Source organism: Danio aesculapii, chromosome 21 (genome assembly GCF_903798145.1).
Source record: "Danio aesculapii chromosome 21, fDanAes4.1, whole genome shotgun sequence".
In the NCBI taxonomy this organism is placed as follows: domain Eukaryota; kingdom Metazoa; phylum Chordata; class Actinopteri; order Cypriniformes; family Danionidae; genus Danio; species Danio aesculapii.
In genome coordinates, this window is record NC_079455.1 from 35,000,073 (window position 1) to 35,016,361 (window position 16,289).

Here is a 16,289-nt window from a genome sequence, read left to right on the forward strand (position 1 = left end):
GTGGATGGATGAATAAATGGATGGATGGTTGGATGAATAAATTGATAGATGATGGATGGAGCAAACAAAGTGTGTGTGATTGAATGAATAATTGAATGGATGGATGGATGGATGGATGGATGGATGGATATTTAGAACACACTGAATGAAATGGTGATTCAATGTGTTTTTCAAAACAAAAACAGTATAACAATAACAGACATCATTATACACTATATCTTTGTTTTGCAGCTTGCTATATCCAACATAACTTAAAACACTGTAGGACAGTTTCATCATATGTATTTCCTCAGCAATGCTTCATGCAAGCGGCAGTTCATGTTTTAACAAAAGACTTTAAGTGCACCATCTCCTACCTGGTAATGTCTTGGTAATGATTTTCAAACATATATGTTCATGTCCAAGTCATGTCCTGATTCATCTTGGAGCCTATGGAGAAAGTAAATGGCAAAAAATGCTAAATACAGTACACACATTGATTGTATTCTGTTCTGTTTTATTCAAACACACCAAAGCAAGCTCATCTGAGCCATCTCAACAGAAAAACCCTATAATATGCATTAAATCCAGCAATGTCATGCAGCCCACAACTTCCTTAAGCCCTCTTATCTTCCATATACGGCACTTGATCTTCTGTAATGCTGAATTAGGCAGAATATCATTACAGTACTCTCTAAATGACCCCTGTTTTCTGGAAACGCTTTCAAACTTGTGGCTCGTTAAAGCGATAAGGCGGAGAGAAGCAGAAATATGGATGCGTGTGGCAGTTTTGTGTGTATGTGTGTGTGTTTTAAGAAAAGACTGAGCCTCATTTAAATTTTTATTGCACGGTAGCTCATCAGAGGGGAAAAGCCCAGTAGAACAAAGGTGATTTTCAGCTTATTTATAATAAGAAGCGCTACTACCTGACTCATTATCTTCCTGCTTAAACTTCTCACCCACAATGCATGGTGTATTGTACACTGTAAGCTCCAACGCTATCCTCTCCTGTCACGTTTTTTGTCCTAAATGCATATGAAAACCATCTCACGTCCATTTGGAATAATGAGGTTAGTTTTCTGTGCTGTCAGGCTTGGAAAGGGGGCGCTGTTTTAAGATGTTTTTTAGTGGGGTTTTTTTTTTTACTACACTCTGATTTTTTTAAAGTTGCAAATAAAACAATGAGTGTGTTTTCCAATAAAATATCATTACAGCCTTTCTTAAAATGTAATGTTAAATTCAGTTTGTTATTTGATATTTCTTTGTAATTATTTAATTATGTCATTTATTGGCAATTTTTCGAAGTGTAAACTAATTCAATGGTTTTTTCAGCATACATTTCTACTAGGGATGCTCTTATCAATCAGCCAAATATCAGTATCATGATAATCATGATTCATGACAGGATCGGTACTCGTTGATCTTGGATGCGTTTCCTAAACAACAACGTGACTCACGGCTGAACTTTCATAGTACGATGCATCGTTTGGGAAAAGAACGATGTAGTGACGAGTGTTTCCCAAAACCCATAATTTCTCTGTTGCAGATCCTTGCTTGAATCACGATTCAATTCAATTCAATTCAATTCACCTTTATTTGTATAGCTCTTATACAATGTATATTGTTTCAAAGCAGCTTCACATAAAAGGTCATAGTTAGTCCATAATGATGCTCTAAACGGGGTGGTAACAACTTCTTTCGAGAAGAACCCCATAATTTCTTTGTGCAAATTACATTGTTTTACACTAACACACATTTAAAATAAAATCCAATATTAGTTTTGGTAAAAACATGCACTCGCTTTCCATATTAACTGAAATATATGTAAATGGCACATATAGGGGCAATGTTTCCTTTACAGATATTACTGAAAACATTACGTATTCTATTCTAAAACATAAAATCACTTACAAAAGCTAACACATATTCTGATATCATATATACATCATGTAAAAAAATAAATAATGAGGCTATTTAGTAAGACATTTATTTTAATATTTATTATTTATTAGAAAAAATTAAAATAATATTAAAGTTTTTTAAGCTAATTAAAACTTTAGTAATAATATTAATAATATTATTGATTATTATTATTATTATTATTAAGTAGGCAATTTTTTTTATATATAAATAAACTTACAATTTGACACATGTAAACCACTGCAGAAATGTTCTAACCAACAGGCCTATGTCATATACAGTACAGATACTTAATAAATAAACTACTATAAATTAAAAGCATTAACAAATGCTGTGTTTTTTTGTTTTCACAAGCTTTGGAGACATAACATAAACTTCGCTTTTAAATAATAGGACAATTTGGTAACGGCTGTGTTCAAAATGACTTCAATGTTTTCAAAGTACACTGCGAAGGGAGTGTGAAGATCGCTAAAACTGAACTGTAAAACAAGTTTGAAAGCAAATTACACCTAAGAGTGATGACTTCAATGTTTTTTTTTTATAATTCCAAGTGTAAATGTTTGAATGTTCTAAATGAATAATGAATAGGGGAGATAACTGGGAACAGAACTCAGCCAGGAACCATGTTTCTAACTACAGCTCCAGAGGTGTAGTTGCAAGCATACAACTATGTTTGTAACGACGCAACTTGCGACCTTAGTTGGCTAACGATGGTTTTCGGAAATGCACGCCTGGCCGATCTCATGAACCAATTGCAAGTGGTTGTTTACAACCAGAGGAAGATGCATCTGGGTTATGTGCCTGGGTTATGCATCAGCAGCGCTACAACACATGAGCAATGCTCCCAATTAGCACTATTAGTTATTTTTCTTACCATTTTTTATCTGTTTTATCTTTTTTCTTTTTGTAAAGCTGCTTCTGACCATATCATATATGCAACATCCTTACTTTATTATCTTTGGTAAGACGAGATCTCATACCTAAAGGGTAATTGTGCTTATGCAATTGCAAAGTTATATAAAGCTTGAAGAATCAGAATCGGTATGAGGCACAAAGGCAGCCCAGAATTTGCACTGCCAGATGTTTGTCCTAATCATGATTACATTTAAACTCTTTTGAGAGTCTATAGCAACTCCCTGAATGGATTACAGACTATTTGATATGCTTTGTAACCAATTGAATTATTTGGGTTTGGATTTTGGTAATATAATATTACATGACATTATATATATGATATGATATGATATGATATGATATGATATGATATGATATGATATGATATGATATGATATGATATGATATGATATGATATGGTATGATATGAACTTCAAATGTAAAACTAGCAAAACAAGGCATTGTATGGCATCCATTTAGGCCCATAAACCTGCTGTAAATATATTGACTATTTTATTTGCAATTATTACTTTGAAAAAATGTGAAGAGGCTACTTAAAAATTCTCAGTTTCTTCGCATTTAGGATTTATTAATACAGGTATTTGTTTGAATAAATCATTCTGTAAAGTACTGAAGATATTTGTTGCAAATTTAAATTAGGTATTTTGTTTAAATAAATGTACATCTTTTAAATTTAAATTAAGGAACTGAAATAGGCCGCGCCATTGACCAACTAAAAGCTGGTCTAAAGTCCTGTGCAGAGCACGTTAGTTATTCGCCTTCAAAGCGTACACATTGCTTAATACACACAGGATGTACAGCAAGATGCAAATATCTTTACATATGAAAAAATTTAAAGGATATAGGATTATTTTCTACATTAATATAAAAATCACTGCCTCCATGCCTTCTTCACCTCAGGGTGAACTTTTTCAGTTTATTCATGACAATTTACATTTGTATAAGACTATTATCATTAGCAGTTTTATTTAATATATGCATATTTATATTTGCTTTAATAAAAACAAGTTTAGATTTTTCTGCCTGTTGGGATTTGGGGATCTGCATCACCATATAGGGCATAAGAATATGTGTGTTTTTGACCACACTTCGTTATTATTGTTCATTTATTCGTTTGCTGGCAATTAGAAATTAATTTAACAAACTAAATTTAGTATGTAGGCTAATGGATATCTTCAGTGGAGTGCAAATAACCCTCTTTTCTTACTCCACGAAAGTAAAGGAGTAAAGTAAAGAGAAAGTAAAGATGCTGAATGGAGGAGGCTCATTCATTATTCTCACACTGCAGATGGTCTGTTAAACTGTTTTCTCGCCAGTGAAGCAGTTAGTTTTTCCACTTACAGAGTCCACCATGTAAATAGCTAATGCGCCATGCCGTGACGCAGCTAACTATTAAAGGGAATGGGAGATGAGACTCTGATTGGTTTAATGCACGTTATGCCCAAAACACACCCATAACTCAGTAAGAGAATAAGCACAACCCTGTTAGACCATGCGCCAGGGTGCAGAGCATATTTTTCCATCCTTAAAATGAACTTTTATGCTTTTGTGCCATGCGCTTTAGACCTAGATCCTTAAAATACAGCCCCAAATACATTTTTTTTTAATTGAAGACATTTTATCAGACCTTTAAAGAATGAGACAAATATTAAAATATTATTTGTAAAAAAAAAATTTAAAAGAGTTTTTAAAAGCTGTACTGTAAATGCATTTTTTTTTTAATTTAGAAGATATTTTACCAGACATTTATTGAATATTAAAATAATATGTTTAAAAAGAAAACAAAAAAAAAAACTCTAAATATATTTTTTATTTAAAATTTGGAAGAAATTTTATCAGATATTTATAGAATATTAAAATATGTTTAAAAAGAAAACAAAAAAAATCTAAATATATTTTTTATTTAAAATTTGGAAGAAATTTTCTCAGATATTTATAGAATATTAAAATATGTTTAAAAAGAAAACAAAAAAAATCTAAATATATTTTTTATTTAAAATTTGGAAGAAATTTTCTCAGATATTTATAGAATATTAAAATAATATGTTTAAAAAGAAAACAAAAAAAATCTAAACATATTTTTTTATTTAAAATTTGGAAGAAATTTTTTCAGACCTTTAAAGAATAAAACAAATACATGAATTTTACTCAAACCCATACCTAATAAACCCAGTAAATCCAGAAAAACGCTACATTTTCAACAGGTCTCCTCATTTCTTTCCACAGCTGTAAGTGCATGATTGTCAAATGAAAAATGATCCAAAATATTGATCAAGCTTCTGTTGATGACGCTCTAGTTGTATTTAAGGTGCAGCAGTCCTTTACATTTCGGCTGTATCTCCTGAGATGTGCCAATTCAATAGCTTACACTTGTTTTTAATAAAGTCTACTTGTTATAGTAATTAATTACCAGATGTAAGGGATAAAGCAGGAGTGTGTTTGGGAGCCGGTAAAAGATTGCTTTTGATTCTCAAGAGGCCCGTTGAGCCGATTGCTTGGCCTTTGCTTTTATCTCACATGTCAGTTTGGACATCCATCAGGAGAAATACTGGGAGAAAAGAAGAGAAAAGGTGAGAGACGAAGAAAAACAGACAGGTAGAAGGAGACAGAAAGAGGCAGATGAAGAAACCAACAGATAAAAATAGACACAGAAAACCATTCACTGAAAAATAAATACACACAAGCAATCTGTGTTGTATAAAACTATTAAATCACTTAAAAATGAAAGAATGAATGAGTATGTGAATCAATCAACCAATCAATCAATGTAGAAATAAATATTTTCCAGTTGTCTTTAGTATATATAGCTAAAAAAATATTGCATTGGTTTTACATTATATTATATTGTATTATATTATATCGTATCGTATCGTATCGTATCGTATCGTATCGTATCATATATCATATCATCTCCTTGTTTATCAAGGGTCACCACAGGAATGAACCACTAACTATTCCAGCATATGTTTTACGCAGCTTCAATTCAGCTTATTCAGTTCACCTATAGGGCATGCCTTTGGACTGTGGGGGAAATTGGAGCACCTGGAGGAAACCCACGTGAGCACAGGGAGAACATGCAAACTCAACACAAAAATGCCAACTGGTCCAGCCGGGACTCGAAGCAGCAACCTTTTTGCTGTCAGGCGACAGTGCTAACCACTTAGCCACCGTGTCACCCATATTATATTATATTATATTATATTATATTATATTATATTATATTATATTATATTATATTATATTATATTATATTATATTATATTATATTATATTATATAATCTGGGGTCGGAACAGTTGAATGAACCGCCAACTATTCCAGCATATGTTTCACACAGCAGATGCCCTTCCAGCCGCAACCCAGTACTGAGAAACACCCATACACTCTCACATTTACACATGCTATGGCCAATTTAGCTTATTCAATTCACCTATAGCACATGTCTTTGGACTGGAGGAAACCGAAGCACTCGGAGGAAACCCAAATGAAAACGTGGAGAACATGCAAACTCCACACAGAACGACGTGCCACCCTTATATTATATTATATTATATTATATTATATTATATTATATTATATTATATTATATTATATTATATTATATTATATTATATTATATTATATAGATTTTTCTTTTATGACAACCTGCCAAAAAGCATTAGGATATTAAGTAATTATCATGTTTCATTAAGATTTGTTTGTAAATGTATTACTATGAACAAATCAAAACACCTATTTGACCAGAAATGTGCATTACTAGGCACTTTATGTAGACAACTTTAACGTTGATTTTATCAATATTTAGATTCTCTTAACCCACAGATTCCAGATTTTCCAAAAGTTGTATCTTAACAAATTTTGTCCAATCTTAATATCTTAAAATATATGTATACGTCAATGAAAAGCTATTCATTCAAAAAATCTAAATTTCCAAAAATTGACACTAGTTGAGGTCAAAATTATAAGCATAAATGTATGTGTGTGTGTGTATTAATACATTTCTGTGTCTTTTTCCCGACATTATTATCAGCTAAAATAACAGTCTTATTCCGTCTACAAAAGAGTTCAGGGACTAATCACAACTTCTCAATTCTGTCACTGGTCTACACTTTCCTTTTAATAAATAAATGTTGGAAGATTACAAAAACACCACTCTGCATGCTCAGATGCAAACGCCTCATCAGGTGGAGGTGGTTTACTGGAGCCCCTTATTACCCTTTTCTGACTCTCTGGGCCTGGTAACGCAGCGTGTGATTAGCTGGAATGGCTGGATTGGATTGAATTTCAATGAACGCATGTGTGGTCTAGTCTGAAAGCTTAAATCATGCTTGAGGAGAGTGACCTGTTGTTCAGTTTAACAATTGTTTGTACTATTTTTACAACAGTTTAGAATTCACTTTGATACAGTTCAGAATATTTCACAAGTTAAGGTTGTAAACCATAGCCAAGATATTATTTTCTCATATAAGAATTTACTATATAACAAGCTAGCTAATTGTCAGTGTTGGGTTGAATTGGATTGAATTGAATTTTTATTTGACAGATTTTAGACAAGCTGTACAAAAATACAAGTATCCCATGCATTTTGAAATAAAAACTGTCAAGGATAAAAACACAATAAAGCCCTGGGCTTGTTTCCATTGTGGTCCTCTCTGTTAAATAAAACAAAGTATGGCTTCAAAATACAGTTGATGCATGAAACAAACAGTACCTCCACATTTTAAAACAAAATTATTCACAAATACATTTATTCCTTCATTCATTCATTTTCGTTTTGGCTTAGTCTATCTATTAATCAGGAGTCGCCACAGCGGAATGAACCGCCAACTTATGCAGCATATGTTTTACACAACGGATGCCTTTCCAGCTGCAACCCCATTCACAATACAATAACATATAAGAATAAAACATCATCATCCACCATGCAAACTAATTATCCTCATCAAACAACCACCTTTTAATCTCTTTTTTGAACCTCCTTATATCTTAAATTTTTTGATCAATTTTGGTAAATTGCTCCACATGATTGCACTTGTATACAAAACATATTTTCCTTCTAAATTTAAATAAACAAATATTAAAATCCCAACCCCTAGTACTGTATGAATGCTGTTGCCTCAGTTGTTGCTGGAAGGGCATCGGCTTTGTAAAACATATGCTGGATAGGTTGGCGGTTCATTCCGCTGTGGCGACCCCTGATGAATAAAGGGACTAAGCTGAAAATAAAACGAAGGATTGAAGCTAGCTAATTTACTAGATAACAAACGAGCTAATTTAGCTAAGAATGTACCATATAACGAGCTAGCTAATTAAATTATTAGCTAATTTAAAGCTAGTAACTTAACTGTAGTAACCAGTCTGCCAGTAAATGGCTACTTCATTTTTACAATAATAATGGTTAATTTGAGTGTGTTAGAATCATGCTAATTCATGTGGACGTTACTAAAACATTGTAAAACACATTAACAATAACTAGTGTTAGCCATGGTTTAAAAATGCTAGCATATTCATTCTACCGATATGGTAAAACGTATTAGCCATCAGCTACTAGAAACATGCTAACAAAAAAATGCTAGCAAATTCATTCTACCAACATAAAACATATTAGCCATCGGCTACTAGAAACATGCTAATTCATGCTAACAATGCCAGCTACACCATTATGTTAAATATTTAAAAATTGACATGCTAATGCTAAAATACTAAATGTTTTAAAGCCATTGCAGTTTATGCTAACAGTGGTTAAAACGTTGCTAGCAGCAGCTAAAATGTGTTTATCACATTAATTATAACAAATATTTGATTAACACAAATTAAAGTTAGTACCCACAAGCTTCTCCATCTACTTTCTTTTTAGTTTTAATATTGACTAATTAGCATAGCTTTACTATACATAGCTAATACAATTAGCTACCTTGTTACATAGTAAATTATTACAATTTACACAATGAGAAAATAATAACTTGGCTATGATCTACAAACGTAAATTGTGAGATATTCAGAATTGTTCCAACACTGCTAAAACAAGCACATCCAAATGACTTTGCACATGCACAGTGGACTGAACGTTGGATTACTCACGTGTGCACACATGAGTGTCCCGTGAGGTTATAATAAGGATTAGCTGTGCCATATGACCTGAGCATTGCATGGACACACATAAACACCTAGTGTGCTATTGTTTTTCATTCACTGTCTCCTCTCTGATATACCTTGTGCAGTGCTGTCTATGTGTCATACTGTACACATAGATTATCAGCCAATCAGCACATTTCCCAAGTGGCCTCTTCTAATCATCAGCAGACCACTTAAGGACTCGCAGCTATCAAATCCTCTGGTATGAAGTATTAGTTAAAACAGTGTCTGAGTGTGGAGAATGAGAGATTGTAGCTGTTGTTTGTGGAGCAAGTTAAATCGGGGTGGACTAATTTTCTGGAATGTCTGGTCATCGGAAATGACAGGGTTACATGTTACATACAAATCACAAAAAGCAAACTCACTTTTTTGAATAAGATTCTCTTTAAAAATGTGTAATAACTTCACTATTTCCAATAGTTAAAGTGTGACCTTCTATTTACATAACAGGTAAATTGTACAATAGAAACTATATATTTTTAAATTTAAGCTTTAATCAAGAATTTTCAAGGCTGATATACTTGCATTTTTACTCACAACATATTAAGGGACCTTATTTTACTGTCTCACTTGTTCCCAATAAAACATGCTTATTAATTATTAATATACATTAATTTTGTACCAATTACACAGAATAAAAAACATAGCAACCTCTTAGTAACACTATAGCAACCATATAGCAACACCCTTGCAATTCTATAGCAACCACCCAGAAAGTGTAATCAACCACCTAGTAATAACTTAGCAATACTCTATTTTCCACTTGGAAAGCTCTAGCAACACCATAGAAACCCCCTAACACCTACTCAGAATGCTGTACCAAGACCCAAGTAATGCTGTACCAACAACCTAGAAAGTCCTCTAAATCACTATCAATATTTTGGTAACCACTCAGCAACACACTAGCAACCACTCAAATTACCCTATAAATCCCATACTACCAAGAAATCACCATTAAGCACACCCAATAATATCATAGCAACAATATAGCAACATCCCAGCGATTCTTTATCAATCACACAGAAAACCTTATCAAACACATTTCATTACTTGAATGACTTAGGAAATCCTATGAAATCTTTAAGAACCACTTTAGAAATCCTATTAACTCTAAAGTAACCTCTTGCTGGAGTATAGCAACCCCACTCTATCAATCCCATACCAACTACCAAGAAATCCCCATCAATCACACCCATTAACATCGTAGCAACAATATAGCAAGATCCTAGCGATTCTTTATCAATCACACAGAAAACCTTATCAAACACATTTCATTGATCAAATGCCTTGGGAAATCCTACGAAACTTTGGAAATCCTATGAACGCTTTAGGAACACTCGCTCGTGTCTGCATCCAGAAGTATCGCTGTAACAGCCGAGAGGAGAGGAAAAGTCACGACAGCAGGTCAAATGGGCCACAGTGAGAGAGAGAGAGAGAGAGAGAGAGAGAGAGAGAGAGAAATGGAGTTTAGGGGCCTCTGCTGAAAGTGTCAGTGAAAGACTGATCCAGCAAACACACATGCAGTGACATTGTGCACAGTTTCTGCGTTTTAAGTAGTTGGACCGTTGTAAATACCCGTGCTCACCTCCCTCGCTATAGTAAGCTACGGCGACATAGCACATATGAGATAAATGACGTCAGTACATAATAACCTGTTATGATTATTACTGAATCGATACCAAATTGTCCGAGTCTGCATCACGGTGCACCGAAGAAACAATTAATTTTGACACTAACCACTAAACCACTAAACCACTATAAAACCTTTTAATAAAATGCATGGAATGGCTACCACTCACATATTTTCACAGCATTTGTACAACCCCAAATCAGATAAAGTTGGGACAGTATGGAAAACGGGAATAAAAAAACAAGAAGTGATATCTAAATTTACTTTAACTTTTATTTCATTGCAGAAACACAACAAACATTATTTACTGTCTTTCTCGTGATGTTTTTTAATAAACACATATGGAACAGTAACGCATTTACCACTGTTATGTTGCCATTCCTTTTCACAACACGTAAAAGACATTTAAGAACTGAAGACACAAAGTGATAAAGCGTTTCAGGTGTAATTTTGTCCCATTCTACCAGCAAACGTCTAAAGGTGGGCAACAGTACAGGGTCTTTTGTCGCATTTTGTGCTTCAAAGTGCGCCACACCTTCTCAATTGGAAAACAGGTCGGGACTGCAGGCAGCCCAGTCAAATACTTGTATCATCTTCCTCTACAGCCAGGACTTTGTAATGTGTGCAGAATGTGATTTTGCATGGACTTGCATGGACTTGTTAAAATATACATGGGTGACCCTGGGAAAAAAGGCAGCATATTGTGCTCTAAAATTGCTATGCATTGACACAACCCAATACCACGAAAGACACTGGCTTTCGCACTTGTTGCTGGTAATAGTCTGGATGATCCTTTTCTTCTTCTCCTTTTTTTTTGGAATGTGTTGCATGTCTGAATGACCGGAAAGGATGTATATTTACAAATGAAATGAAGTTGACCAGACAAAACATGAAATATTTTGGGTTCATGTCGTCTGCAATGAATACTGCAACGAAACGAAGTCAAGGTGAATTTGGAAATGACTACTATTTACTTTTTTTTTGCATTTTCCATAGTGTTATAACCTTTTCTGATTTGGGGGTTGTAGTTCAATATAAAATGACAACAATCCCTGGTACAAATCATATGCAGAATTCTACAATAAATATATAACATGATGCAGCTTTTATTTTCCACAATCTTAGCAATTAAGCCTTATTTTTCCATCAGTCTTTAAATAAAACAAGCTATCAACCTGGAGATGTGATTTTCTATTAATTTGTTACTCAGTACTGGAGTTAATAAACCCATAAAGTTATTCTGTCTGAAACATTCTGAATGGCGTTTGAGAGCCCTGTGGGTTGGCAGGCCACGGTGCACAGGTTTAATAGCGAGTTCAACGAGCTTTTGTCGGCTTCCTCAGCAGTTTTTCCTCTTCAAAAAAGAGCAGGACGATATTTGAGTAGTCAGCAATTCCATTCCAGACTCCATCCATGAACACCGAACTGTCACATCCCTCCAGTGCGGAGCTGATGCCATCGGGAAATAATATGGGGATTGTTTTAGTCAGTGTTCTCTAACTAATGTCTGCGAGTAATGCTGACATTGAGGAGTGACAGAGCAAACTCAGAATAGCTTCCGGATATAAAATAAGTCTGGGAAGCAAATTTATCTGACGTAAACAGAGCATTGTTAAGTTTGGTACAGCATTCCTAAAATATCCACTGCTGATTCAACAAAGGGTTTTTTTATATAAAAACAATAGAATAAAAGAAGGATTGTTTTAAATGACTGTAAAAAATTAATTTACAATACCTAGAATTCATGTTTTAATGAAGAATAATAGATACTAAATGTATTATTTTATTTTATTATGTTATATTATATTACATAAAAGTTTATATTATATTATATTATATTATATTATATTATATTATATTATATTATATTATATTATATTATATTATATTATATTATATTAACAGCTTGGATGGGTCTGCTTCAGCATGTAGTTTAGATGAGCTGATGTATTGATTGTGAAGCGGCTCAGACAGGCTGCAGTTCATCTTCAGTACAGTTTGTCTCTTTCCATTCGTTCAGTTCTCCATTAAATGGAGCTGTGCTAATGGCCTGTGAGAGGACAAAAAGTGTCCTGCGTGAGGATCCACAGAGCTGTACATCAACCGACAGCAGATAATGAAAGAAATCACCGTTGTTTAGCTGACACCAAACCATCTCTTGTTTTCACAGCTCACTGCAAATGAGACAAAAGAGTGTAAAGTAGAGGAAGTTTCTGTTCATATGTACTGTTTGTGTGTCAGAATGCTCTCTGCATTGGTCTACTCTCACATGGTTGCCCACTAAAGCTAAGCAGGGCTGCACCCGGTCAGCACCTGTCTGGGAGACCAGATGGGAAAGCTAGGTTACTGCCAGGAGTGGTGTTAGGGTCAAGTCTTAACGCCCCAGATTATTGATAGGGACTCTATACTGCTCAGTGAGCGCTGTATTTCGGATGAGACGTTAAACTGAGGTCCTGACTGTCTGTGGTCATTAAAAATCCCAGGAAGTCTACTTTCAAAATAAGTAGGGGTTTAACCCTGGTATCCTGGCCAAATTTGCCAAACTGGCCTCTTTCCATCATGGCCTCCTAACCATCCCCATATGATGATTGGCTTCATCACTCTGTCTTCTCTCCACCAATCAGCTGGTGTGTGGTGTGCGGTCTGGTGCAATATGGCTGCCATCGCGTCATCCAGGCGGATGCTGCACACTAGTGGTGGATAATGAGATTCCCCCAAAAATATGTAAAGCTCTTTGAGTGTCCAGAAAACGGTATATAAATGCAAGGAATAATAATAATAATAATAATTATTATTATTATTATTAATGCACTTTAAAAAAACACTAGTTTAATTTAATAGTTTTTTACTAATTTAATTGGGCTGAACATAAAAAATTAAGTTGTCCCCCCCCCCCAAAAAAAACATAAAAATTGTGTCGTCAACTTATTTTCAATAAGTAGTTTCAACAAACAACCAAAGTCATTATTTGAGTGTGCATAGATTACAACAAATAAAAGTAAATAGTCCAAACAAAGACAGAAAGTGTAAGTATAGCAGTGTTGTTTTAGTAAACAAAACTAAAACTAAGAGTAAAACTATTCATCAAAAATAATTGTAGTTATTTTTAAATAAAATGTTTTAAAAAGTTACAATAAATGTAAACATATAACTGAACGAGTCTAACAGAAGTTCCTAAATTTATTTGACAAAAGTTACAATTATTTTCATAAACAATAAGCGCTCATTCTGTGACAAATTATGGAATGGAATACAAACATAAAACGTCTTCAATCTTTTCTTCATCTGCCAAAAACTATTACCTTCAACATGAAGAAGTTTGTCTGAATTCTTCATATATCTGTTGCATTATATGACTTTGGGTTCAGTGTCTGTTCAAACAAATATTGTTTTATTAAATATCTTTGAACATCAGTTAACATAAGCAGCGCAAACATGACATTTTGAATACAAAATTAGATTTACAAAATAGAAACGTGTTCACAAATCAAAACGAAAACCATTAATGAAACAAACTAAACCGAAAGCTAAAGCAAATCTACAAATATAATTGAAATAAAAACTAATTTCTAGTCAAATCAAGTCAAGTTGAGCTTTATTTACAGAGGAACAAAATGTTGTGTTTTCATAGGACTAACTAGAACTATACTAACTACTAACTATATGCTACAAATACTCAACTATATACATAACCTAAGACAGACTATTCAAATAATACTTAAGACAGAGCAATATTGTGCAAGAAATTGTGAAAAAGAGCTATTTAAACTGAAGAAAACAAGTTGTCCAACATGATTTGTGGTACATTCACAAATAAACATTGTTATCTTATTGAGTCTTTGTTATATGGAGTTTAAGTAAAGTGTCCAATGCATATGGAGAGGAGAGTGTTTACACAGACGGTTTGTCATTTACTTCAAAGTATACATTACTGTGCAAAAGTCTTTTGGAATCAAAAGACTAGCATCAAAAGTCTGTTTAATGTGACCTCTTTAGCACCAAGCAAAATTATGTGCTGTTTAATTTCAAGCATCTTTCAGCATTCCTTCCTTAGATTTAGCATGTTCCATCTCTCTTTTTTTTCTCCAGGTGAATCTTACATTGCCTATAATATTACCTACTGTATATAATATTCAGGTCTGGACTCTCTGGACTCTGTCAAAGACTCTGTCTTTGTTTCATCAGCTGTTTTTTCTTTTCATATATGATTTCATATTAGCAGCGTGTTTGAGATCATTATCATGCTGAAAAATAGAACTAACCCAAATTAAGTGCTTTCTAGTAGGAATTACAGGATGAATTACAACCTGTCTGTACTTTTCAGCCTCCACAATTCCAGTATTTTTATTCATTCTTTCATCTTTCCCTAGCTCGTTCTTTCATATGTCTTAAACAATTAGAACCCCCCAAAAATCCAACTAGAACCTATATTTTCTGGTTGTATTTTAATAAAGGGAATGAGAAGTAACCAACACAGTCTCCTGGCAATTCGTAACTTTTTGATTTAGTGGCTAATTCGTACGAATTCATATGATGTAATTCGTACAATTTAGTACGTTTGCTCATGCCCCAATGACTGTTGGGTTTAGGGGTGGGGTTAGGTGCCACGCCTCCTTTTTAAAATCTGAATTCGTACTAATTAGAAACTAAACTGACAAAACGTAAAATACTTACATTTTCTTGTGAGATCAGGCTGGAAGTAACATATAATGTCATTATAACCTCACTAAATCAACAAATGTAACTGGGGGTCTAAGACTTTTGCACAGATGTACAGAGACAGACAGTTTTGTCGCGCATGAATGTGAATCTTCCAGTCCTCTTTCAGGAAATTTATATTATATAACACTTTCTATAATGTTGTCTATGTATTTTCAAAGGCTGACTGTCTTTCTTATCTTTTCTCCTAGAACGACTCGTGGGGGAAGCAGTACTCTTACGCCCTGTTCAAGGCCATGAGCCATATGTTGTGTATCGGGTACGGAGCTCGCGCGCCCGTCAGCATGTCCGACCTCTGGATCACCATGCTCAGTATGATCGTCGGCGCCACCTGCTATGCCATGTTCGTAGGTCATGCCACAGCCCTCATCCAGTCTCTGGACTCGTCCAGACGACAGTACCAAGAGAAGGTAAGCGCAGGGTTCATTATGTGAAGATCTGATTATCTCCAATAATAATAATAATTTTTTTTACATCATTCATGTCGCTGGCACCAGTTGTTGTGAATCTCTGATAAATACTGAGGATGCAAACAAACAAACAAACAAACAAACAAACAAACTTACAGTTATTAATATATGCAATAGGGAATGCTATGGAGTGTGCAGTAGATTATTATTATTATTATTATTATTATTATTATTATTATTATTATTATTATTGTTGTTGTTGTTGTTGTATGTAATAATAATAATAATAATAATTATATTAATATAAGCTAATAATAATATCAAGTATTACTTCTATGTTAAGCTGCTTTGACACAATTTCCACCTTAAAAGCGCTATAAAAATAAAGATGAATTATTATTATTATTATTATTATTATTATTATTATTATTATTATTATTATTATCAAGATCATCATCATCATCATCATCATCATCATTATTATTATTATTGTTGTTGTTGTTGTTGTTGTTGTTGTTATATGTAATAATAAATAATAAGCTAATAGTAATAATAACAACATAAATAATAATAATAATAATT

General features: G+C 33.6%; 1 protein-coding gene across 1 annotated transcript in view; it reads left to right on the forward strand.

The window, feature by feature from the left end:
- The window catches only part of LOC130214966 (potassium/sodium hyperpolarization-activated cyclic nucleotide-gated channel 1), a 212,891-nt gene that overhangs the window by 131,082 nt on the left and 65,520 nt on the right, over positions 1-16,289 (forward strand). Inside the window, exon 4 of the mRNA XM_056446845.1 lies at positions 15,489-15,707. Within this exon, the coding sequence (XP_056302820.1) occupies positions 15,489-15,707 (219 nt within the window). The remainder of the gene's footprint in view (positions 1-15,488; positions 15,708-16,289) is intronic.